This window comes from Thunnus thynnus, chromosome 7, assembly GCF_963924715.1.
Source record: "Thunnus thynnus chromosome 7, fThuThy2.1, whole genome shotgun sequence".
NCBI lineage: Eukaryota > Metazoa > Chordata > Actinopteri > Scombriformes > Scombridae > Thunnus > Thunnus thynnus.
Genome location: NC_089523.1, coordinates 33,734,819 through 33,762,465, shown reverse-complemented (window position 1 = coordinate 33,762,465; position 27,647 = coordinate 33,734,819). Strand labels below are relative to the sequence as shown.

At 38.8% G+C, this 27,647-nt stretch overlaps 1 protein-coding gene across 2 annotated transcripts in view; it reads left to right on the top strand.

Annotated features, from left to right (window-relative positions):
- The first annotated feature begins 4,153 nt into the window (after window positions 1–4,153).
- LOC137186581 (fibroblast growth factor 12-like) overlaps window positions 4,154–27,647 on the top strand; it is a 52,639-nt gene continuing 29,145 nt past the window's right edge. The window contains exon 1 of one of the 2 annotated variants that reach the window (XM_067595622.1): window positions 4,154–4,706. In XM_067595622.1, the coding sequence (XP_067451723.1) occupies window positions 4,676–4,706 (31 nt within the window). In that variant the 5' untranslated portion in view covers window positions 4,154–4,675. Of the gene's footprint in view, window positions 4,707–18,407; window positions 20,289–27,647 lie in introns of those variants that run through there. The other variant, XM_067595621.1, reaches the window with a different exon arrangement.

The window sequence follows — 27,647 nt, the reverse complement described above, 5'->3', positions numbered from 1 at the left end:
GTCATTTTCTGACATAAGTAAATCAGGGTGTCATCTGCATAGCTGCGTATATTTTGCAAGATTTGGCCCAGAAGGAGCATTTCTAGTTAGAACAATAGAGGACCCAGAATCAAACCATGAGGAACTCCGCTCAGATTTACAGTCAACGGCCACTTTATTAGGAACACCTGTGCAATTTAATGCAATCCAATACAACAGCTCTGCCATAAATTCTACATTCATGAAGCTTATACATTTTCAGTTTTTGTTGTCAGAAAGGTGATAATTGTGCTTTATGTTTATTATTGAGGTCATAGTGGGTGGTGCTGGTGTACTGGAGTGCATTATATTGAATGGTGTTCCTAATATTTTGTCCACTCTCTTAACATACATGAACAGGGCAAAATATTAGGAACACTTTTCAATATAATGTGCTCCATCCAAGCGGCAACCTCCGGGGCTGTAAAATGAAGCCAATGTGGAAGTGCCAAAAACTGCAGCACTCAGTGTTCCCAGTAAGCTAACGTTAGCTTGGGTCCGCGGTAGCGCTTATCTGGAAAGGTCCTGGCTCCAAACAGAAAAGACGGCGCCAACCAGAAGCTGCAACTCTGGTCTTCAAATCAGCAGCAAGCGGCAACCTCCGGGGCTGAAAAACAAAGCCAATGAGGAAGTGCGAAAACTGCAGTTCCTTGAACGACCACTTGAGGCTCCAAAAGCGAGTCAATCCCCATAGACCCCCATGTTAAAATGTCCAACTTTACAGCAGAAATAAACATGTTTACAGTCTGGTACAAACAACGGTTTTGGTCTCTGTAGCTAATTTCCTCTTTCATGACAACTGTACGGGGGGTGAATTTTTTTATAACTCACCCGTTTAAATTTTATTAAACCTTAAAGTTCTGCGTAATGAAGGACATGGCTGCTTTGAGTGACAGGTCCGCCAGCCGCTAGGTGACTTCTTTCAGCCATTCGGCCCACCTCTTTGCCCATTTTTGATTGGCTGGGAGTTAGGCAGCGTCACGCACTGCCAAGCTGGCGACGGCCGGAGCGGCTCGCTTTGAGCTTCAAAACCGCTCTTCAGAAACCAACGAGTGACGTCACGGTAACTACGTCCATATTTTTATACAGTCTATGGTTCCAGCACACCACCACCACCCTGCTTGTCACAAAAGAACAGTTTTTTAAAATCTTGAAAGTTTTGCATCTGTACGATCACATAAATAGTTGTAAGATAAATAGTCTTGGTGTTTGGGTCATGCAGTAAAGGCATAATACATATATATATATATATATATATATATATATATATATATATATATATATATATATATATATATATATAATTTATTGTCATTTCCATTCAGTCACTTGAGGCTGAAAACTGAGCGTCAGGTTTGAAATGAGTTATATAATTTCAATTATCCCTGAAACATTTAGCCTAATAAATAATTTCCAGTGTTTAAAAGACACTCTGATCATATTCTGGGTTAATAAATAATCAATTCACAATTAGAGTATCAATAAATACAGACGCAACTAAAAATTAATAGACATGCTTCACTCCCTCGTCTCCTCTCCTCTCTTATATTCTCTCCTCCTCTCCTCTCTCCCTCTTTTATGTTTCTCCAGCTTCCTGTTGTCTCAGCACCTGTCCTCCACCTGCTCTCCTCTCTCTCTGTCTCCTGTGGTATTCTGCTCGCTCTCAGCTCTTCCTCGCCGTCATCAGTACAGTCGCCGTGCCAACCAGAACCCATCCATCATCACCACCCTCCAAATATAAACACAACATATGCTGCAGTTAGTCCTGCAACACTGCAGATAGTCTGGGTTTTTTGGCTGAATCACAAAAATAAAAATAAAGAACCTGAATATTAAAACAGTAACTCATCAGATTTAGATCTCAGGTTCCAGCCTGCTGGTCTGGATTTTGGTTGTGTCTCTATCCTTAATAAAGGCAGGAAACACTTTCATAAAACATGTATTATAATGTCTCACATGTTTAATTCAGTATAATGTTCATTTCCAACAACAGTGATGTCATACACCTCTCTGCTTACACTAATGTAATCCATTTACCTTATATGTGTCCTAATGCATTTGAATTTCCCTGCTGCAGGATCAATAAAGTTTATATTATCCTTAAAAGCTTTCCAGCTCCTCAGAGGATGAACAGTATTTCCTGGAAGGTCTTCGATGTGACACATGAGTGTTGCTTTCATTGACAGCAACTTCACAGCGAAGGAAGAAACGTTCAGGAAGAAGAAACTGAAGATAATTGTTGTTAAACATAAAGAAGAGCAGCGTGTTGCTTCCACCAGGACAGAAAAATATTTACTCAGTTTCTCAATATAACAAGAAAGCTTCTTGTTGTCTTATTTTTCTCATTATAATGATAAAATAACTTGTTATATTGTGCAAATTATGCAGCATTTTGCTGCTCTTTATGTGCTCAAGAACTCATTAAGAAATGATGACATGAACTGCAGCTGGAGCTCATGTTATGACAAACGACAGACGAGTAGAAACAGGATAAAAAAAGAGCAGAAGAGCTTTAATCGTAATATTCCAGAGGAGATAATTACACAGAGCTGTTTTTACTGCTTCTCTCTTTCTGATTGTTTGGGGGAAATCCATGTAACTTACATGCTGATGCACATGGGTTACCATGGTTACGTATCCTATACGCCTCGACAGTTCATGTCCAGAAGGAGGATTTAATAGTAATGATACGTTTCAAGCATTTGTTTCACACACCAGCCGTTAAACTGGATGTGTTTTTATCAGAGAAAGAACCAAGAAACCAAATGAACGGACCCCTCCTGTGGGGACGGGGGGCCGTTCTAGAGGGCGTCTGACCAGCAACCTCTGGCGGGTCAGGGAGGGGGGGGCGTAAAGCAGGAGAGAACAAAGAGAGCGAGGGAGGACAAGCATATAAATTATGAAAAGAAAAGAAAAAATAAATTACAAAAATTCTGTCCTGACTTCCTGACATCCAAACAGAGATGCCCCCCAACGACAGTGTAGCTTTGTTTTGTTGTTGTTGTTGTTGTTGTTGTCTCCTCTCTCCCCTCTTTACTCATACACACTCAACACACACACACACACGGTACAATAAGCCAAAATATATATTTTTATGTATTATTTTGTTGTTGTTTTGTTTGGGTTATTGTCTGATTCTGTTGTTGTTGTCCTGTGTTGTGTGTTTTTGTGTTAATCTCTTTTTGTACACTATCAATAAAAAAAATTTAAAAATGGAAAAAGAGAAAGAACAAGAAGAACAAGCGCATGTTTGTCACAATAGAAGCTTCTACTATTATAAGAAAACATCATTATAATGAATTCTGTAATAAGGAAAGTAACAAAAACTTCCTTGTTATTCTCATTGTAATTATTTTAACATGAAAAAGCATCTTGAGTTGTTTTTCTTTTTTATGGTGGAAAAAAATGACCTTCTTATTATATTCTTGAGAAAGTTTGATCATTATATCTTTTCTTTGTGAGGTTGGCAGCATTAAATCTGACATATCCTCTCCTCTGCCCCTCACATCACTGATATTATAATTATTATTATTATTATTATACTGATATGAAACACTGACAGGAGGAGGTTCAGGGTTCAATTCCTGCTGTGCAGCCTCCCATGATGCCTTGCTGCTACCCAACAAAACCAGATATGAAAAATTCTCCTCACACCATCATCATCATCATCATCATCATCATGTTTTATTTTAAACAAAACTTTATTCAACAATGAACAGTTCACAGCACGTCAGACACAAAACAAACCAACACAAGACTGATGATGTGAAAAAAAATATATAAATATGTTTAAAATAAGATAAAAATCAATGCAATGAGAAACAAAAATATTCAGAATAATTTGAATTTGAATAAATAAGTATAAGAATAAATACAATAACAAAATCTTAATGATAATAATTAATTTGACCTCATCATCATCATCATCATCATCATCATCATGTTTTTTAACAAAACTTTATTCAACAAATAACAAAACAATACAATAAAAATAATATGTGAGTATTTATAAAGGATAAAAACTCAATAAATAAAATAAAAGTTTAATTTAAATAAGCTAAATGATTATCAGAATAAATAAAAATAAAAATCCTTATTAATAATAATAATTATTATAATTTATTTGACCTCATCATCATCTTCTTCATCATCATCATCACCATCATCATGTCACCTTAAAAACTCCTCCGGCGTGACGTCACTCCTGTGCTTTCCTGGCTCGAGCTGCAGCAACACGGCGCGAGCAGAGAGAGAGAGAGAGAGAAAGAGAGAGAGAGAGAGCAGCAGCAGCAGCGCGCGGACACGGACAGGTGAACGCACGAGCCTCAACGTCCGCAGGAGGAAAAAAATAAACGCCGCCGCGAGGAGGCTCTTTTAGAGAAAAACAGCACGTTTAGTTTTCTGTTCTTTATCCCGGTGCCTCCCTCCTCTTCCTCCTCTTCCTCCTCCTCGTCCTCCTCCTCTTCCTCTCTCCCGCCGGTATCGATCTATCAGCGGCTGATTGATCAGATCGTCTCTGACTCGACGCTTGTTGACTGCAGCTGATTCGGGAAGGAAGGAGGAACGCAGGCAGGTGGATTTGTGACGAGAAGAGACCTCACCGAGCCGAACAGAACAGAACCGAGCCGAGCCGAGCCGAACCGAGCCGAACCGGGAGATGGAGGGCAAAGAGAAGGCACCGGCGGCAGGTAGGAGAGGCTGGAGGATGGAGGGAGGCTGGAAGTTTTTTGCTGACTGCGGGGACGGAGGGGTGGATGCTGGGTGGAGGGGCTCGGGGATGATGGGATGGAGGGAAGTTGGAGGGTGGAGACGCTGATGGGATGGATGTGGGGGAGTGATGCATGTTGGGTAGAAGTGTACTGCGGTATCCTGCCTGTCGCCCTGCCCGCCGCTCACATCCTGAATGCAGCTGCACTGGAGCTGTGAGGTGTGGTTATTATGGGATGGGGTGCAGAGTGTGTGTGGGCGTGTGTGTGTGTGTGTGTGTGTGTGTGTGTTTCTGCTGTGTTTTTAACCAAGAGAAGCCTGATGCAGCAAAACACAGAGAGACAGACAGGTGGGACGAGAAAGAGAAAGACTAGCATGTTGCAGACAGACATGTCAGAAGAAAAAACTGACCTGGACGGAGAGACAGGACACAGGACAGAGAGACAGGTGAGAGGTTAGAGAGTCAGAGAGACAGATATGAGTACTGAGAGAGAGACAGTCAAGAGGCTGAGAGGCAGACAGGAAGGCAGAGAGACAGATGTGAGGACAGAGAGAGAGAAAGAGAGACGGGAGGGTAGACAGACATGTAAGAGAGTAAAGAGACAGCGATGAGTGACAAGGGGTGGATAACAGGACAGAGAGACAGACAGGCAGCATGTTGCAGGCAGACAGGTGAGAGGACAGACAGATATTTAAGGAGACTAGAGAGACAGACGGGGCAGGAAGGGGGAGACAGACACATAGAGAGCGAAGAGAGACAGATAACAGGACAGAGAGACAGACAGGAGGGCAGACAGACAGGTGAGAGGTTAGAGAGTCAGAGAGACAGACAGAAGGACGAAGAGAGACAGATATGTGGCCTGAGTGAGAGACAGAAAGACAGTGTGTGTCCTGTACAGAGGTCCATATAGAGTGATGCATTCTGGGAGCTGCAGTTCTTTGTGTATCAGTCACCACAGAAGAAGAAAGCAGCTGTAAGTCAGTGTCAGACGGCTGTTTGCAGCTCGGATCCGTCGCTGCCATCGAGCGAAGCGCTGACCTACAGAATCTGACCTCTGACCTCTGACCCCTCTGATGAACTGTAAGCTTGTGTAAACGGGGTCAGTGAACGCCTCGTTGTTTCAGTGTTGACAGACAGCAGCTTCTGATAGAAAGCTGCGACGAATCTGCAGATTATTTACTGTCAATAAAACATCAGGAAACTGTGTGAAAAACACAAACTGATGCCAAAACACGTCTTACTTTATCTGACAATCAGTTCAAAACCCAAAAACATTCAATTCACGTTAATTTAAGACCAAAAAGCTGCACTTTCTAACATGAGAACCTAAAACTATGAAATATTTGGTGTTTTTACTTGAAAAATACGACTTAAATGATTCATTGAAGATCAAAATAGCTGCTGATTCATTTCTGACTAACAGTGATGAAAGAAGTATTCAGATACTTTACTGCAGTAAAACTATCAGTACAGCAATATAAAAATACTCCATTACTAGTAAAAGTACATAAGTATTATGAGCTTGATGTAGTTAAAGTATTGCAGTAAAAGTAGTGGTTTGGTCCCTCTGACTGATATATTATTATATATGACATCATTAGATTATTAATAGTGAAGCATCAGTGTTAGAGCAGCATGTTACTGTTGCAGCTGCTGGAGGTGGAGCTAGTTTACACTACTTTATATACAGTTAGCTAGTTTAGTCCAGTGGTTCCCAACCTAGGGGTCGGGCCCCTCCAAAGGGTCAGCAGATAAATCTGAGGGGTGGTGAGATGATTAATGGGAGAGGAAAGAAGAAAAAACAAAGTTCTGATACACAAATCTGTTTTCAGTTTTTGGACTTTTTCTCTAATCTTTGATTTTTGCTGAAATATTGGATCATTTGAACATTTATTGAAATGAAAGCATGTGAGAAGTTTAGAGGGAAAAATCACTATTTGGTGGAGCTGTTAACAACTCATAGACATGTGAAATGTGACCCCGACTACACACTGCTTTTTGTAAGACGTCAAAAGCCAAAAAGGTTGGAAACCACTGGTTTCATCTTTAACAATGTGTTGTATTTTAAAAGCTTGTTATATTATCCATTGTGCCAAATCTTCATCTGAAAAGTAACTAAAGCTGTCAAATAAATGTAGTGGAGTGGAAAGTACAATATTTCCCTCTGACATGTAGAAAGTAGCATCACATGGAAATACTCAAGTAAAGTACAAATACCTCAAAACTGTTCTTAAGTACAGTACTTGAGTAAATGTACTGAGTTATTTGTCATCACTGCCGACTAATCGATGAATTGGACTAATCGCGGCAGCTCTAACTGGAACTGTGACAGGTTGGTTTTTCATTTCATGTAAATTTAAACAGATCTGACAGCTGCTGGACTGGAAGTGTTTGGACAGGATCGTCGTCTGCAGGCTCGCGTCTGTCAGACTGAAAACTGTGCTGATGTCAGTGAAACGTCTGTGAAGGTTTATACTGAAGAGATGGGAGTGAAAAGCTTGGAGTGAGTCAGCTTTCTGCTGTGCATGATACACTAAACAGGATAAACGCTCTATAATATCATCACCAACACGCAGCCTGCTGCAGGAACACATCAGCATGTTGGGAAACACTCTTATTCTCTTTATTTCTGATACAGACACCGTTTACAGCCTGACTGATACTGGAATGTAAAGCTGGTATTGATATCTAGGTGATATTTAAAAAAAATGTATTAAAAAATCAGCTGATTGTATTTTTTAACATACACAAACAATCAGCGTACAGATCTACGGAGCGCGGGAGGGGCCACGGAGAGAAAAATGCTTTTTGTGCTCTCATCCTGCGTACTCCCTCACTGTGGATCACTTGGATTTAATAAGGTTTTATTTTGATCATGAACTCAGATATGTGGATGTACTTTATATTCTCTTAGTGTGTCCGTGGTTGTAGAGTTTCCTGGCTGCCTTGGATCCAGCTGTAGCTGACATACAGGGGAAACATCTTCATCGCTTTCTTAAAAGCTTAAATTGAGAGTTTAATCAAGAGCACAAATTAGTTTTTTTTCTCCACGGCTCCTCACAGATCCTTTTATACTGTATATATATATATATTGTTTATTGTTACCAAGATACTCTGGTGGACAAACTATATAACGGTGAAACTGTTCCTACATGATCTCAAACCTAGTTAAATATTTCTGTGTTCACTTTCCTAGTTACTTATCTGCTGACATTTACAATGATACCGATTTATCAGCAACAAGCTAATATTATCTGCAACAAGCTAATATTATCTGCATTAAGCTAATATTATCAGCAATAAGCTAATATTATCTGCAACAAGCTAATATTATCTGCAATAAGCTAATATTATCTGCATTAAGCTAATATTATCTGCAATAAGCTAATATTATCAGCAACAAGCTAATATTATCTGCATTAAGCTAATATTATCAGCAATAAGCTAATATTATCTGCAATAAGCTAATATTATCTGCATTAAGCTAATATTATCAGCAATAAGCTAATATTATCTGCAACAAGCTAATATTATCTGCATTAAGCTAATATTATCAGCAATAAGCTAATATTATCTGCAACAAGCTAATATTATCAGCAATAAGCTAATATTATCTGCAACAAGCTAATATTATCTGCATTAAGCTAATATTATCAGCAATAAGCTAATATTATCTGCAACAAGCTAATATTATCAGCAATAAGCTAATATTATCTGCAACAAGCTAATATTATCTGCAATAAGCTAATATTATCTGCATTAAGCTAATATTATCAGCAATAAGCTAATATTATCTGCAACAAGCTAACATCATCTGCAACAAGCTAACATTATCTGCAACAAGCTAATATTATCTGCAACAAGCTAACATTATCTGCAACGAGCTAATATTATCAGCAATAAGCTAACATTATCTGCAACGAGCTAATATTATCAGCAATAAGCTAACATTATCTGCAACAAGCTAATATTATCTGCAACAAGCTAACATTATCTGCAACAAGCTAATATTATCTGCAACAAGCTAATATTAGCAGCAATAAGCTAATATTAGCCACAATTTGTGTCAACTCGTCCTCCTTCTCAGAGTCATAACTCTGTCAAGTCTGAACATACAGACATTCTTATATTCAGTGTGACTTGCACTTCCAGAGGAAATCAACATATCTGATATATTTCATGAATAAACCTCCATAATCTCCGTAGAAATCAGAGACCTTTCAGAACTTTAAGTTTTCTTCAGTATCACAGTGATCAGTGATAGTTGTCTGTGCGTCATGTTACACTGCAAACAGCTGATTCACATAAATTTTAATGGCGTTAATATGCCAAAATATGAACAAATATGGGCTCAAGATGTAGCCCACGGCGTAACTCAGTGAACCTATCCTGTTCACATCCTCCAAAGCATTATGGGAACTGTTGTTCCAAAACTGAGAGAATGATTATCTTTAAATCGAAGTACGATAAGGAACAAAGAATAATAAATATCAACCTTTTTCAGTATTTTTATGACATCACTAAAGCTGTCCGGTACACTAAATATGATGCTACAGCTGGTTAGCTTAGCTTAGCATAAAGACTGGAAACGGGGGGAAGCAGCTAGCATCCTGGAGAGAGAGCTGTAATCCACATGTCTGAATGACGGCAGGTTTATCTGAGTATGTAGAAACATTTTCCATGTGGTCTTCAGGCACACGCCCAGAGAGGCGGGGCCTGATGTGACCACAGAGAGCAGCGCTCTGTGTGTGTGTGTGTGTGTGTGTGTGTGTGTGTGTGTGTGTGTGTGCGCGCAGGTGAAGTCAGGTGTCGGATTCAGTTTCCGTGTGTTTGTTTACAGCAGACAGACCAGCGTGTCGTATTGATTCTGGGATCAGATCCACAAGATTCAGGACTGTAGTGACCTGCTGGCCAGAACAGAGAAACCTGAGAGACTGAATGAACACACACACACACACACACACACACACACACACACACAGTCCCAGAGGAGGTGTGTATTTCTTGTCGATTTCTGTTTGTTTCTGCTGATCAGCTGAGAAACACCCAAACACTGTCTGAGTGAAGTTAAACTTTAGACCTTGTATACAGTCTCCTGACTCCCCCACACATCCTATGGAAAGTCTATTTTTGCAGCTTTGTTTTGTGTTATGACAATTTAAGATTTTCCAATCCAAGTTTTTTAGCCTTGATCCTGATCTGGACACCTATTGTGCATATTTCCAGCTCTATATTAATATTCTGGGGCTCTACTGGAATATCTTTGCATGATTTCCAGTTAAAAACTCCTTATTTATCTTCTACTGCTCCTTTATGCAGCCCCTCAGTTCAGCCTCTGTCTGAAACAGGCCGTTTTAGCTCCTGTCTCTTTAAGGCCCCGCCTCCCAATGAGCCCACTCTGTTCTGATTGGTCAGCTTCAGGAAGCTTCCTCCGGCTCCGGAGGCTATGTAAACAAACTATAGTAGCAGGATTTCACCTCTTTTTCTCCGTCTTTACCCCAAATGTCAACGTCTCAAATCCATCCGTGCATGTTAGCATGTCGTCCAAATGAACCTGCAGATCTGTGGTTTGATCATGTGACTCCAGAACGACACATGGCGGCGTTTTCTAATCTGGCGCCTCTATCAGCAGTAATCATCAGGATGACATCATCTGTCTGTGCTTTATTAAACCATTAAACACATCACTGTTAAACAATAATGCTGTGGTTCAGGTCTGGTTGGGTTTAGCATGACCGGAGGGAAGCACAGCCAGCTAGCCTCCGCTAGCCTCCCAGCTAACGTTAGCCCCGGCTCTCTATGTGGATCCAACCGGAGCACCGAGCCCCGGTTTGTTATTCAGGTTAAAGTGGGAAGAAGCAGCAGGTCTGATGGGCCGCTGAGTGAAGTGCAGCCTGTGGAGGAAACCACTCTGTTTGGAAAAAAAACAAAAAACTTCTTCTTTTTGGTTTATAACAGCAGTTGGTAACCAGCGTATTAGGTGCATTACCGCCACCTTCTGCTCTGTAGTCTGGACCAGAGATTAAATCCTACACATTAATCCTTCTGTCTGCTGCTCCCACTCAGCAGGTTCATTAAGGTTTTAATGCTGAGCTCCTGAACTCCAGTCTTCCTCAGTTCTTCCTTCATATATTGTCTTTCTTGATCATACTTAGTACAATCTATGCTTGCATGCATAATAGTCTCCTCAGCCAGCTGGAAAAGAATATGTGCATATATCGGTATCGGTATTGGCCACAATGAGTTGGAAATATCGGATATCGGCAAAAAATCCAATATCGTGCATCCCTACTCACAACCTTTAACCTCTTAACATCCACCGGGTCACCAGCGACCAGCGAGGTTTCGGAGAGGTTTAGGGACACCAGTGGTCTCTCATAAGGTTAGTCCTTGAGGTCTGGAGTTTTACACATGTGTGCTTGACAGGATGTAGAAGGTGTGAGGTGATTTGCGTCGTTCTGGCATAAAGCATGTTCTAGTTATTGTTATTCAAATATGACTCATCATAGACGAGGACCTGATGTAGCTTTAGTTGTGTTTTAGCTTCATGCTAAACAAACACATCTACAGAGACCAGTAGATGAAGACTCATACGAGCGTTTTAGAAGTCTGGACTGGTTTCAGATCATATCTGCAGATAAAAGAGGAAGTCAGATTGGTGCAGCACTAATGATGACGATGATGATGATGATGATGATGATGATGCAGATCTTCTGTTGTTCTTGTTTTGACCTAAAAATTCAGATGTTTCATGAAGTTTCCCCCCAACGAGAGATTTTATGTTTTTAGTTCCATGTGTGAACTCCTCTCAGACCTTCATCTGGTGATGAAGATGTCGGTCTCATCAGCTGAAGTCTGTCAGATGAACATCAAGACTCAAACACACGGGAAGCGTCTGATGTGTGTTTTGAAGTACAGCTGTGGTTTTTAAATGGCCGAACGGGCATCAAAAGCGTCATGAGGCGTCGACTCGGCCCTTGTTTTGATTTTGGAGCATCAAATGAGGATCCAGAGACCAGAGCTGTGTTTTCTGCAGCAGAAGAAGAAGATGAAGAAGAGAGGAGAGAAGGAGCGGCGGTGGAGTGAATGAGAGAATTGTTTACTCTCTAAAGCATAAAAATAAATAACTGCAGAGACATTTCATTCATGCAGCAGTAAATACAGAGAACATCAGGACACATCTGGTTGGTTTTAAATCTGATGCTGCAGTTTCACCACAGCAGCGTCGAACGAGGAGCATCACTGATCACAGTCAGCATGTTTCAATCTTCATCTCTGACGCTCAGAAATAAAATATAATCATTTAAATAAACTATGAAACACTGAAAGACATTCTACTCATATCAGATGAGCTTCATCTTCCTCCTCTTCATCAGCTGACTGTAAACATCTGACGGATGACACACACAGACTCCCCTCCTCCACCCGGAGCATCATCACCAGCAGGAGGTGCTGAGCTCAGCACAAACAGGCTGATGAGTGTGTGTGTGTGTGTGTGTGTGTGTGTGTGTGCCCCTCCCTGTTTTATGGCCTTTTGTTCTCTTTACTGGTTTCCAGTCTCTGTCTCCATCTTTCCCAGCAGCTCCTCCTAGTTTATAAATATTATATATGCATATATTTTATTTCACCTTATTATTATTATTATTATTATTATTATTATTATTATTATTATATTTTTTATTTAAACCCTCAGTGGAAAAAAATCAACATACAACATATATAATGAGTTTATGGATCAGTTTCTGATCACTTTATGGATCTGTGATCAGTTTATCATGTGACCTGCAGCCCTCAGATGACATCACAGCTGATAGCGTGTGACATCACTTAAAGAGGCGGCTGCTTCAGAGTTCAGGAAATCAAAGTTTTATTAACAATAATAATAAAAGTATTGTTTTTTTTTTGTCTTGAAGAATTAAATTTGATCAGAAAGACGTTTCTATCAGAGGAATGTTTGTTTGTTTGTTTGTTTGTTTGTTTGTGAATCCAGAGAACGAGATGATTCATATTTATTTATTTATTGACAACGTTTCCCAAAACTCACAGCTGATGTGTTTTACTGTGATGTGAAACTGTCTTAATCTCCTGATGCCATTAAGGTTCTAACTATTGATTATTTCATCATCATATATATAATCAATATTGATAAATCTGCAGATTATTTTCTCGATTAATCGATTAGTCGATGAAATGTTCAAAAATTGTGAAAAAAAATCACATGTTGACAAAGAAAAACAAACAATCGTCACATCTGAGAAGCTGAAACCAGAGACTCAAACAGGATGATCAATCAATCAATCGATCGATTATCAGAATAGTTGCAGATTCATTTCCTTTCATTGGAAATCTGATTGATTAACTGACGAGTTGTTGCAGCTCCGGTCACAATACATGTAAAGACATATAAACAATAAGTGTGATAACTCATTATTATTTGAATTATTGATTACTAGATAATAGACTCAAGTGCTCAGAGACCCAGCTGTTATTGATTAGTTCAGCTGATAACGACAGCTGCAAATCATCACAGCCAATAAATAAATAAATAAATAAATAAATAGTCTTTTTATTTGATAGATCACTCAAAACAATCAACTGATTCATATTTAAATATATAAAACAATTAATATTAATATTTATAGTTTGTCTGGAGCTGCAAGTTTTATGAAGCAGCGACGCTGAACTCAAGAAAAAAAATACAAAAGTAAAAGATACAAAATATCTGAAAAACAGCAACTAATGATTATTATCATTATAGACTCTTCTTTATTGATTAATCGATCAGTCGTTTGGTTTATAAAATGTCAGAAAATGTTGAAAAATGTTTCCTAAAGTCCAACATGACGTCATCAAATATTCAGTTTACTGTCATAGAAACCAGAAAATATTCACATTTAAGAAGCTGAATCAGAGAATTTTGACTTTTTGTGTTTAAGAAATGAGGTGGAGATTAATTTACTGTTGATTAATTAATGGATTAACGATTGTAGCTCCAAAATAAAGTAAATCTGATCGTTAGTATGTAGAGCATCACCTCTGTGTTGACAAATGGGACGATCCAAAAAAAAAAGGGGTGGTGTATTCCTTTAAGAGTATCGCCATGGAGACAGTGTGGAGGGGCGAGAGACAGCGAATGAGAGAGAGAGAGAGAGAGAGAGAGAGAGAGAGAGAGAGGGTGGGGGGAGTATAACCTTAAAGTGTATCGTCATGTAGAGAGAGAGAGTCAGAGCTTTCAATTCTTTATGAGGTTCTTCATCAAATGCTCTCTGCAACACACACACACACACACACACACACACTGACACACACACACACACACTGACACACACACACACACTGACACACACACACACACACACACTGACACACACTGACACACACACACACACACTGACACACACACACACACTGACACACACACACTGACACACACTGATACACACTGATACACACACACACACTGACACACACACACACACACACACATTCACACACTGACACACACACACTGACACACACTGATACACACTGATACACACACACACACTGACACACACTGACACACACACACTGACACACACTGATACACACTGATACACACACACACACACACACACACATTCACACACTGACACACACACACTGACACACACTGATACACACTGATACACACACACACACTGACACACACACACACACACACACACACTGATACACACTGACACACACACACACACGCTGACACACACACACACACATTCACACACACACACACACACACACACACACTGACACACACACACACACACACACACACACTGATACACACTGACACTCACACACACACACTGACACACACACACACACACACACACACACACATTCACACACACACACACTCACACACACACACTGACACACACACACACACACACACACACACACACTCACAGGGTTGATGAACAGTCTGGTGTGTCGGTCGGTGCAGCTGCAGCAGATGAACAGGATGGATCTGCATTAAATCTCCCATCAGCCTCGGCTTCACCTGCAGCTTCGGCTCCGTTTCTACACGACAGGAAGTCTCAAACCAACGACACCTTCAGAGCTGCAACCGTTTATCGGTTCATCAACGTTAATTTATCATTTTTTTAGGAAAAAATGTCCAAATTCTCTGATTCCAGCTTCTTAAATGTGAATATTTTCTGGTTTCTCTGACAGTAAACTGAAGATCTTTGACATTTAAGGACATTGATCCACATTTTTCACCATTTTCTGACATTTTATAGACCAAAAACTTGACTTTTATATAAATATATATATATATATTTTGAGTTCAGCGTAACTGCATCACAAAGCTTTTAGCTCCAGACATAATTAGAGGATTTGTCAATCAACTAAATATTAATCAGTCAAATAAAAAGACTATGTATTTATTTATTTATTTATTTACTGGCTGTGATGATTTGCAGCTTTTTCTCAGTCTGACGTCATTATCAGCTGATCAACTAATAAATAACTGTTACTTAAAACAGCTGATCCATTAATCGATAAATATAATCGTTAGCCGCAGCCTTAAATGTGTCTCTTAATACTTTCCTCCTTCCTGGTTCCTTAAAAACACTTAAACACAAATATACAGTTTCATTATAAACTAGACTGAAACACAGATAAACCAAGCTGCCTGATATCTCAAATATCTCAAATATAATATAAATATCATAATAAATATGTATAAAAAGTGTTTTGATAGCTGGTCTGTGGTGCCTGCAGGTGTTTAAGTGTCTGCTGGTCTCTGCATGCCCCCCCCCCTCACTGTTCCTCTGGATCAGGATCTTCTAATGATTAACAGCTTCACCCTGAGCCTGAAGCTGCAGGCAGTAAAACATCCTGAATGTGGACTGTGTGTGTGTGCTGAGCCAGAGGTTAAAGTGTCGACGGTGTAAACCTCCTCCTGTCATTCCTCTACTGTCTGCTTCATCATTAAGACGTAAAAAATCCCAGAAAATTAAGAAAAATCTGGAATATTTATCTCAAAAGCCTGTAGTGGAATAACTGCACTTTCCTTCCATCGGAGCCGTTAGAGGCACTTTTGAAGCTCTTGAACGTGACGCAGCGGTCTCAGTCAGAGGAGTCACAGATGTGGACTCTCGCTTTAAAACAAACATCTTACAAGTGGAGCTGCAGGGATGAGAGCGCGTGTCAAGTGTTTTCAGTTTGTTGGACAGCAGCTCTGGTATAAATAGTTGTGTTCAACCCTCCGGTCTCAGAATAACTCCTCTCCTCTTACTGCAGGATCACATTCGTTCTCAGAGACGTCGTCGTGGGGCCTCGTTTATAACTGTCGCACAAAACGGGACCTGAAAGAGTCGAACGTCACTTCCTGTTGAAACAGTCGAGCTCTATAAACACACGTGTGTACGAACGTTTCAGAGACGAGAAACTGGCGACGCAGACGGTGAGGAGGATTGTATAATGATTCCTCTCATACATTTAATATCACTTCATATCAAACGTTAATCAACCAGCAGTGTTATTTGTGCTACTGAGCACCTCGCAGTTTTAAAAGATATAAGCAACTCACATCTTAACATGTTACATCTGTGATTTATTATTGAACTATTAATGAAATATTGAGCACAATGTGCTGTCTCACCATCAGGTTCCTAAACCCCAGAGCCCAGAGGAGACCAGGCTGTACGCTGCTCACACTGCTGGTCAGCGGAGCACAGCTGCTGAAATACCAGGATGATGTCAGCATGATGTCAGCATGATGTCAGCATGATGTCATGATGATGTCAGCATGATGTCATGATGATGCAGAACAGTGATACTGTGCATATATCACCAAGTATGGTTTTAGTTTTCATGTAGTTTTGTTGTGTGTAACATGCATGCATACATGAATGCAGCAGCCCCTCCTGTTTTTGCCCCCCCCCCCCCCCCCCCCACCGTTATTTCACCATAGACTGTATATAAATATGGACGTAGTTACCGTGACGTCACCCGTCGCCATCTTGGCAGTGCGTGACGCTGCCTAACTCCCAGCCAATCAAAAATGGGCAAAGAGGCGGGGCCTAATGGCTGAAACAAGCCACCTAGTGGCTGGCGGACCTGTCACTCAAAGCAGCCATGTCCTTCATTATGCAGAACTTTACGGCTTAATAAAATTTAAACGGGTGAGTTATAAAAAAATTCACCCCCCGTACAGTTGTCATGAAAGAGGAAATTAGCTACAGAGACCAAAACCGTTGTTTGTACCAGGCTGTAAACATGTTTATTTCTGCTGTAAAGTTGGACATTTTAACATGGAGGTCTATGGGGATTGACTCGCTTTTGGAGCCTCAAGTGGCCATTCAAGGAACTGCAGTTTTTCATTTTACAGCCCCGGAGGTTGCTGCTTGGGATTAATCCATTATTCCCTGCGGCGGGAGGGACAGACTAACAAATTACAACTTTGAACTCGCCCAACCTGATGGAGCCTGCTGGGTCTAACTGTACTCAACGTTTACTGAATGTTTACTGAATCAGTGTTTCTCCTTTAATTATAACAACGAGAACTCCCGCCAGGCCAAAAACATTTATTTTTTATTGCAAAAAATAACACCAAATATCCGTTCATTCGTAAATCAATAGCGTTTGGGAGTCTCTGTGCAGCGCTGTTCCGGTACGTGAGTCAACCTCTGTGTCGTTGCCATGGAAACTATTGGTGGCGTAACTCCGTTAAGGAATACGTCATTGCGTAATATGTCTGCGTAGCAGGCAGCAGAGAGGTGACGGTGGATGCGAGCGGGGCAGAGGAAAAGGTTAGTAGTAAGTTGTCAGTCTGGCAGTAAATGTACAGCACAGACTACAGTGTAACAGTTAATAAATGCTAAAAAGTCACGTCTGTTGTTTCCCAAAATGCTGGAAAAGTGAAGGAGGTTAGCTCCAAAGTTAGCAACAATGGGTTAGCCTAGCCTGAAGATGCTAAACAGAGAAATACAGAACAGAGAGATGAGTGCCCCCCCCGATTAATCAATTAGTTGAACATTATGTACGATTTCAGTCAACCAAGATTTACTTTAGTTGACTACAGTCATAATAAAATCACTGTAGTGAACATGACTGTGCGTCACCTCATCTTCACCACCTGCACTCATATACAGACTGTGTAAATATGCTGCATTATGGAGTAAATATAAATGAATGTTTTAGATATTGAGTGTGTGATGTCATCAGTCATGTGTGTCCTTCGTGCCTCCACTGATCCAAACATCTTCCTCCATGTCCGACCACTTAGTTTAATTGTCTTGTTTGTTGCATCGACTGCATTAACATCGCAATGTTTATTAGGGCTGCAAGTCACTTTATTTATTTCCATTATCAATTAATCTGTCATCTGTTCATTTTCTCAATTAATTGATGAGTCATTTGGTTCATAAAATGTCAGAAAATGGTGAAAAATGTCGATCAGTGTTTCCTAAAGTCCAACATGACGTCTAATGTCTCGTTTTGTCCACAAACATATTCAGTTTACTGTCAAAGAGACTAAAGAAACCAGAAAATACCAGAATATTTAATTTTTTTTTCTTAAAAAATGATTCAAAACAATAAATCAATTATCAAAATAGTTGAGGATTAATTTTCTGTTGATTGATTAATTGACTGATCGTCTTCAGTCTAAATGTGTGAAAATGTTTTCAGAAAGAATGAACGCAGCTCATAAATGTGCAGAAACAGCATCAGGGGTCAGTGAGTTTTCCCAGTGTGTTTGAACACATCATGAACCCTGTGAGGAGATTATTTAACAATATAAAAATATACTGTATTAATTAACCTGATGAACCTTTTCCAGCAGCTCGTTAAAGATAAACACACTCTGACACTCGTCCTGTTGAGACACTTTTGATCCGAGCAGTGAAGAGTCCTCATGTTCCCATCAAAGCTCCGTCTGCCGTCACTGATCATTGTTTGTGTCTGAGCTCCTCATCCTCACTGACAGCACTGATTCTTCTTCTGCTGTTTGACAGCTGATTCAGTCCTCGCTGTGTTTCTGCAGTAAAAAAACGTCGTTTTCACTCCTCGTCAATTTAAAAAACACATCACAGGAGCCTTCAGAAGCTGCTGCAGGTTAAACTGAGGCGACAAACACTTTTAGCACTGGAAGAAAGTAGCTAGCCTAGCAACATTAATGCTACAAACAACCCAGAATGCAACAGTCTCTGTAGGAGCTGCTTCTCTCTGCATTCAAATAGAAGATCACGTAATTGTCTCGTCCTCAAATAGAAGACAAACCTAACTTTTATCAATGTAATTTCCAGTTTAAATATCATATTTGGGCCAATAATGTAAATAAACATGTTTTCTGTCTTCTTTAGGATAAAACACAGCAGTCACCTGATTGGCATTTATACCAACTGGGACAAATATTTATATTAAATCGTTATTTACAGTTATTTTTTTACATTTTAGATGAATTATAGCCCCTACCCTGTTTTTTAGCAGGTTGTGTTTCCATCTGAAAATGTGAGGAAATATCCGTTAAACCTGTTTCCTGTCTGAGGTGTAACAGCAGCTGTGTGGAGCGATGATGATGAGGAGACTGTAACCTTCCTCACATCGATACATGAAACTAACAGAAACGTCATATTTCCATCATGTTTTCCATCATGTTTGAGCTTCGACTGAATCAGCTGATTGTCTGCTGGGAGTCGATGGAAACAAACATTCACATTTTCTTTTGATAATTTACTGTAAATTCAGTTAAAATTTGCACCATATTCAGATGGAAACCTGGCTTAACGTCTCTTTACTTGCTTGTTCTCTGTGTGTTTTTTTTTACATAACAGAAAGCTCTAAAACAAACCAGCAAACTGAGCAACCGAGCAGGAAAACACACTGACATTATCAGCATGACTCACATCGGCCTCCTATGATTTATATCAGCCTGGAGAAGAAGTAGGACATACAATAATATCTGGGATATCATCCGTGGTAATGACAGGATGCTCTCGGCCAAGTGCGGATCAAATTTTGCTGCTGCGACAAAAGACAAACTGACTCCTTAATGAAAAGAAGTTAATTTTAACACGGCGGGACAGGAAGGAGCTCGGTATTTGATTTATTACAGTGAGACATTAAGACTTCATGTGACAGATTCAGATTTGTATGTTTTTGAAGACAGCTGCACTCAGAGAGGAAACACCAGCGAGTCGGTGTAACAAAAGCTGAGCGGTGTGTGTGTGTGTGTGTGTCGTCACGTGGAGGCGTGAGCTGTCAGAGGTATGTGAACAAGAAAACACTGGACAGAGTAACAGACCGGATCAACTCAGTAGACTGTAATGAGTCCTGAGATCCTCTGAGTGTGTTTAAAGCTGAAGACTCATTGATTGATGTCCGGACTGATTGACTGACTCTCGCTGATTGACTCCCTGTGAGCTCCGGTGTTGTGCAGCTGAATCAGGGGTTTTTTGTGCGATGACCCGTTACTGCAGCCTGTTCCGTCGTCTGCTGTCCGGTGAGAGTAAAGGCGAGGAGGCAGACGAGGAAGAGAGCAGCGTTCGCAAAGAGAGCAGCCAGCAGGGTGAGTCCTCTCTCAAAAATACACTCCTTCAATTACTTTTGTGTCAGTTGTCTCTCGCAGGGACCTGCAGACAGCAGCCTGCTGTTTCTCTGATCACTGGTGAACTCAGGTGGACTCAGGTACACCACGTCCTGATTGGTTGTGTCCTAAACTTCATTTAATCAGGTAGTTTCGAGTCGTGATAATGTTTTAAAACCTCCGAGGAGAGTGAAAGAGTCTCGTTTGAGGGCAGTTTGCAGTCTGGTTGTGTATTTTATTGTTGTGTGTGGAGCAAAATAAATCTCTACAGGGATCATAACGATGTAAAGTGATTATTTTTTCTCTGCACTTATAAAATTAAAGTTTTTAGAGAATCAGAATCAGATTTATTTGGATAAATCTGTCGACACAGAAGGAAATATGACTCCAGTTGAGTTTTTATAGCAGCTTTCATACATTAAAGTGTTTTACATGAAATAATACTGTGGTTAAAAGGTTCTTAAAGGAATTAACAGATTTTGCATTTGCTTTTAAAATGTTTTTTTTTTTTTTGCAAGATACAACTAAGCAAAGACAACAAAGTTATGTTTGAGGATGATGACGGCTGGATGTACTGCAGGTTTTATGTTAACATGCATGATGAGTTTTAGCATGTTACAGTATTTTATTTAGATTGTATGAACTGTATCTCATGCCAAAGACAAACACAATGAAGGTAAAGCTAAAAAAAAGTATATAAATATTATATAACATGTATGAAAGTATCAAACACAGTATTTACAGGATAAATCTCTACATAAAACTGGACGTGCCGATTTGTAGTCTGGATGTTTCTGTGCTGTAACACGAGATCAAGGAACATGCAAATAACATCCAGCAACATGCAAATACACATGAATAGTTTATCTTTGTATACACTCAGTGTAGACTGATGTGTGTGTGTGTGTGTGTGTGTGTGTGTGTGTGTGTGTGTGTGGTGAATGTAACCAGTGTTTCAGTTGATATAAATGTAAAGTAATAACATGCAGACTTATGAAGAATGATATGAAATAGGAACATACAGGCAACAGTGATGTATAAATGAGCTGAACAGCTCTGCAGTTGTAAATAAAGTTACATACAGAGTGAAGTGATCTATACAGAGACAACAGAATGGTTTATAAAGTTACATTGACTGTATAATAGTATATAAGGCTATGCAGAGAATAAATGTATGTTTAAAGTATAGGTTAGTGTGTATATAAACAATTGGTGTATGAAGAGTTGTATAAAGGCACTATTAAGTTGTATTTATTAAAATACTGTAGCTACTTAAATACTAACTCACAGTTTGTACTATGGAGTGTTATCGTATACACAAAGTGTTGTACAGATATATATACACATACAGAAGGTAGGAATGAAAAGTAACAAGTGATAAACAAAGGTTTATACAGACAAGAGAGTGTATGTGAAGCTACTGAACGGTACATAAAATACTGACAATACAGTGGTACCTGAAGGTATTTATATGTAGGGATATACACACAATATGTTGTAAAATATGCACATGTATATAGATGTACTATACTACTGAATATCACATACAGGTCTATACAGACTATCACATGTCTATGAAGGTAAATACACACCATCTAATGTCAATAAATGTACATACAGACTAGCAAATGTCTATAAAGGTATACACGGACCGTCAAATGAATATAAATGCAGGTATATACAGATGAGTGAAAGGTATATATATACATACAGACAGGATCGGTATAGGTGTACACACAGAGATTTATATATATATATATATATATATATAAAGTTAGAGTGTTAAGTATACAGTATATACATACTGTGGGTGCACACACAGAGGTAAACATTGCATACATTACTACAGAGTTGCATAAAGGTACATACAAACAATACAGTGAAGATGTAGATGTAGAGTATATTATATAAGATATTTGTATGGGTATATACAGACAATAGAGACGCAGGTCAACATGTACCCAGACTGTACAATATGTAGTAAAATATTTACATGTATAGGGGTAAGGTATATACAGACTATCAAATGTATATAAAGGTATATACAGACAATCAAATGTATATAAAGGTATATACAGACAATCAAATGTATATAAAGGTATATACAGACTATCAAATGTATATAAAGGTATATACAGACTATCAAATGTATATAAAGGTATATACAGACTAGAGTGATACAGTAAATGCAGGTATATACAGAAAGGGAAAAGGTATATAAATGTATATACAGACTAATGAGTGATATACACATACAGAGAATAAAGGCATAAACATATTATCTACTGCTGTGTATAAAGGTATACACAGGCGATGCTTTGTATTTGTGGGTATATGTAGACTGTTAGTTCTTAAGTAGTTTTTGAATATGACAGCCATTATAATCATGAAAATTATATAATAAAAACTGCTCCTCCTCCTCCTCCTCCTCCTCCTCCTCTTCCTGTTGTATCAGATGTGAGTAGTAGATTATAAATATCAGTGTTAACATCTCTGATCAGCTCAATGTCTCACACCTTCATCTGTTCACAGGCGACTGCTTCTCACCTCACAAATATACCTTTATATATATACACACACACATAAACACATATATAAACGCACATACAGACTCGCATATCTCTGCATGTGTTGGTCTATAAAATATAAACAGACGACACTGATGTCCTTTTATTTATTTAAACTACCAACCATCTGCCTGACAACTGGGGACTGGTTCAGTTCGGACTTCAGATCTCACAAGGAAACTATTTATATTCTTATTACTGCAGTGACCTCTGACAGCAAACAGGAAGGCGACAAAGCAGTGATCACAGTAGTTTATGTTGTTTGATGCAAACTTACCACTTAAAACTGCAGACATTGATTTTCTTTGTGTACCAGGAGGCAGAAAACAAGCTAACAGACACAACATCTGACTTATTATCAACTTATAAAGAAGTAAAAATAAAACTGAACCCCTTCATATTTTACCTTAAAATTCCATTAATTTACACTTTTTGTTAATTTATTTATAATGATGTAATTAAGGTATTTTTAATGAGAGTTTAAGGAGGTACTTATGGAAACAGTTATTAATGTATTGTATTCACTCAGTGCAATGCATACAGTAGGCAATGGAAAAACAGCAGCACATAAATATATATATATATATATATATATATATATATATATATATATATATATATATAAATATATATATATATGTCCAGAGTTTTCCATGGAGCTCTGCTATTGACGACACAATTAAATAGAACAACATTTTTAGCTTTGTAACCTGTGACAGAAGCAGAACACAGAGGAAGCAAGACTAAAAATACCCTCTTTTTTTGTGTGTGTGTGTGTGTGTGTGTGTGTGTGTGTGTGTGTGTGTTGTGGGGACACATATTTTCACAGTCACACTGTGGGGACTTGCCTCAAAAAGCAGGTCCCCGTAATGTAAATCATTACATTTTATGGTGGAGACTTGATTTGAAGTCCAACTGAAATGAAACTGCCTTTTTTGTATGTAACAGCAACATATTTGCTTCGTAAATCAATTCATGTGTTCTCCTTTGAGAAAAAAAAACAGAAACCAATTCTTTGATTTCATGATGGCGCTCCCTAGTTTTACATTATTTTGATTAAATACCGTTCTGTCATCTGCTTATGTAGTTGGAGTCTTATTTCCTCATTACCTTATTTCCATACAGCAAATCAAATCTTTTTATAAAGCGTTAACATGTCGTTGTATCTTCGGCAGAACAGACGGTCACACTGAGCCTGATTGCATCCTGCTACACAACACAAGAGCCACAGACTCTGAACAACAACACATATTAGCTTTCCTGCTAAAGTCTTATCTATCTAACTTACAGACATGAACACACGTCTTTAGGGCTGCAACTAACAGTCATTTTCATCATTGATTAATCTTCAAACTATTGTCTCAATCAATTATTCATTAAGAATACAAAATGTCAGAAAATAGTGAAAAATGCCCTTTATAATTTCTAAGATGCCATGGTGACATCTTCAAATGTTTTGTTTTGTCTGATAAACAGTTAAATCCAAAGATGTTCAGTTTACTGACACGTATGACACAGAAAAGCTTGAAATCCTCACATTTGAGAAGCTGGAACCAGCAAATATTTGGCATTTTTGCTTAACAAATATGACAAAAACAATTATTTGATTATCAAAATAGTTGCCAGTTAATTTTCTGTCCATCAACTAATCTATTAATCAACTAATCATTGAAGCTCTACACATCTTGTACTGCACCTTAGCTTGTTGAACAAGTCACCAAACACGTCAGTTAGCAGCTAGATCGCTAATTAGCTGCTCAGCTGCATGTCACATCCATCCATGACTTTTAGCTACAGCGGTTACTTTATTTTTTTTGCATTCATACGGTGTAACACTGGCAGCCTCCCAGCTGCTGTCAATCAAACACAGACACTGACATGTCTCCCAGCTGCTGTCAATCAAACACAGACACCGACACGCCCCTTCAGCTGCTGTCAATCAAACACAGACACCGACACGCCCCTCCAGCTGCTGTCAATCAAATACAGACACCGACACGCCCCTCCAGCTGCTATCAATGAAACACAGACACGACATGCCCCTCCAGCTGCTGTCAATCAAACACAGACACCGACACGCCCCTCCAGCTGCTGTCAATCAAATACAGACACCGACACGCCCCCCAGCTGCTGTCAATCAAACACAGACACCGACATGTCTCCCAGCTGCTGTCAATCAAACATAGACACCGACACGCCCCTTCAGCTGCTGTCAATCAAAAACAGACACCGACACGCCCCCCAGCTGCTGTCAATCAAACACAGACACCGACATGTCTCCCAGCTGCTGTCAATCAAATACAGACACCGACACGCCCCTCCAGCTGCTGTCAATCAAACACAGACACCAACATGCCCCCTAGCTGCTGTCAATCAAACACAGACACCGACATTTCTCCCAGCTGCTGTCAATCAAATACAGACACAGACACGCCCCTCCAGCTGCTATCAATGAAACACAGACACCGACACGCCCCCCAGCTGCTGTCAATCAAACACAGATACCGACACGCCCCTTCAGCTGCTGTCAATCAAACACAGACACTGACACGCCCCCCAGCTGCTGTCAACACTATATTATTTTTATATACTATTATATTCATTCCAATGATACAAAACTATTAAAAATACATTTAAAAAACATGTTGAGATTGTTTGGGATGATTAAATGTGATTTTATTTGGTTAACGTAAGGTTGGGGTGAGGCAAGTAGTGGTTACGGTTACCTCATGGTCCTCTGTAGTGATGGAAACATGACTGTGTGTGAGTGTGTGTGTGTGACCTTGACATTGATGTCTCAGTTATATTTACAGTATCATGTATTTCTGTCTGACCAGCTGTGTGTTTCCTACAGTCTTTCAGCACCTCATATTTCTGCAACTTCTGTATACATGAATTTTAGGAGGATGGTAAGAGTCAAGCATCTCTGAGCGGAAACAAACTGTAAATCATATAAATAATAAGTCATACTCATGTTTTAATATCAGTCCATCCGGTCTATTTTCAGCATGTGGGATTAAAGTTGTCGTCATGTAGATAAATTTAAACCTAGAGGCTGAAAACAAGATTGTTCCTGAGTCAAATGTGCCTGACTTGGAGCTGGTATCAGATATGTTATGTAGAGCTGAAACAATTAATTGATTAATTGATAAACAGAAAATTAACCAGCAACAAGTTAGATTTTTTGAATATATTAAACCAATCAACAATTCTCTGGTTCCAGCTTCTTCAATGGAAATGTTTTCTGTTTTTATTCCTTCTACTATGATAGAAATCACTTTGGGGTTTGAACTTTCAGCTCAACAAAATTCAAAAAGCTCAAAAGATGCTAACATATATATATATATTTAACTATTTTCTGATCATTTAGAAAAGAAGCAATTAATCAGTCAATCAAGAGTGCAAATAAACTGATAAAGAAAATGAATTTCAGTTGCAGGAATGTAGGAATATGGAGCTGAACTCACTGATCTGAACCTTCAGGTCATCGTGATTCTCTCTCTGGTGTCCCACAACTACCAGAATGTATAAAATGTGATGGTAGAGCTTTGACCTTTGACCTGCTGGTTGCTTTTAATGTTGTAGAACTGATTTTATTTTGTGTTTCTGCATGTTCATGTTTTATGTTCATGGTTTGAATCTGTGTGCTTCTGTTTATAAGTATATATAATAATATAATATGTGGGGAACTGGTCATAAAACAACCTGCACACAACACGAAGCATTTTGATAGTTTATTTGCCCAAATAACCACATAAAAATCATACTGCATTGAGTGAGAATAATAGATTGTACTGTCCAATAAGATTTAAAATGACATTTCATCAGAGAAGAAAAATAATGTTGTTGACACACCTTGTAAAGTCTCTCTGTCTCCCTCTGCTGGTCACAGTCAGCATCTCTCCTCCATCAGAATCACATTTATTTACCAAGAAGCAAATAAAAGGAACTCAGTGTGTCAATAGAAAGCACATTAAACATGAACATTAAAAATAACAGAGTAAGAAAGAGACAGTTAACATGATTAACATGATAGAACCATGTGAAACAGAATATAAATATAAATTTGAGTGTAAATAAACTATGTGTGTGTGTTAACAGGATATACAGAATATGTACAGTTAACATTAAAAATAACATCTATATCTGCACAGATTATATATTAAATGCAGAATGTAAATCTACTACGTGTATTTAAGTGACAAGAAAAAGAAAATTGTATTAATAAATATCATCAATCTTTATGTCAAAATCATCATTATCCATTATTCACATCAACATATCATCACATCAAGTCAGTTTTATGTAAGTATCTTAAATTCATAAATCACTAAGTTGTTTTAAAAAAGAGTTTTACAATTTAAATTAACTCCAGTTTAACTTTATTGTCATTATATTTGTGTTCTGTGTGTTCACAATGTACAACTGGATAAAAACAAACATAATAAAAGTATAAAATAAACAGCATATTACATCTTATCAGCTTTTTAAAATGATTTAATTGCTTATAATTTATAAAACAATAACCATACTCTGCACTTTTATTCATGTTTTGCATCATCATTTGTAATTTACATGTATTTTTATAATTTTACTATTTAAATTTAGGCATATTTATCTGTATAGCATTTTCATGCAGTGGTGTGGGTGTTTGTGTGTGTGTGTGTGTGTGTGTGTGTGTGTGTGTGATCACATTCAGTCTGATCCTGTTTAAAACTCCTTTTAGAAGCTGCTTGTTGTTTTTCCAGAATCATGAATTTTGCAGCAGCAGATT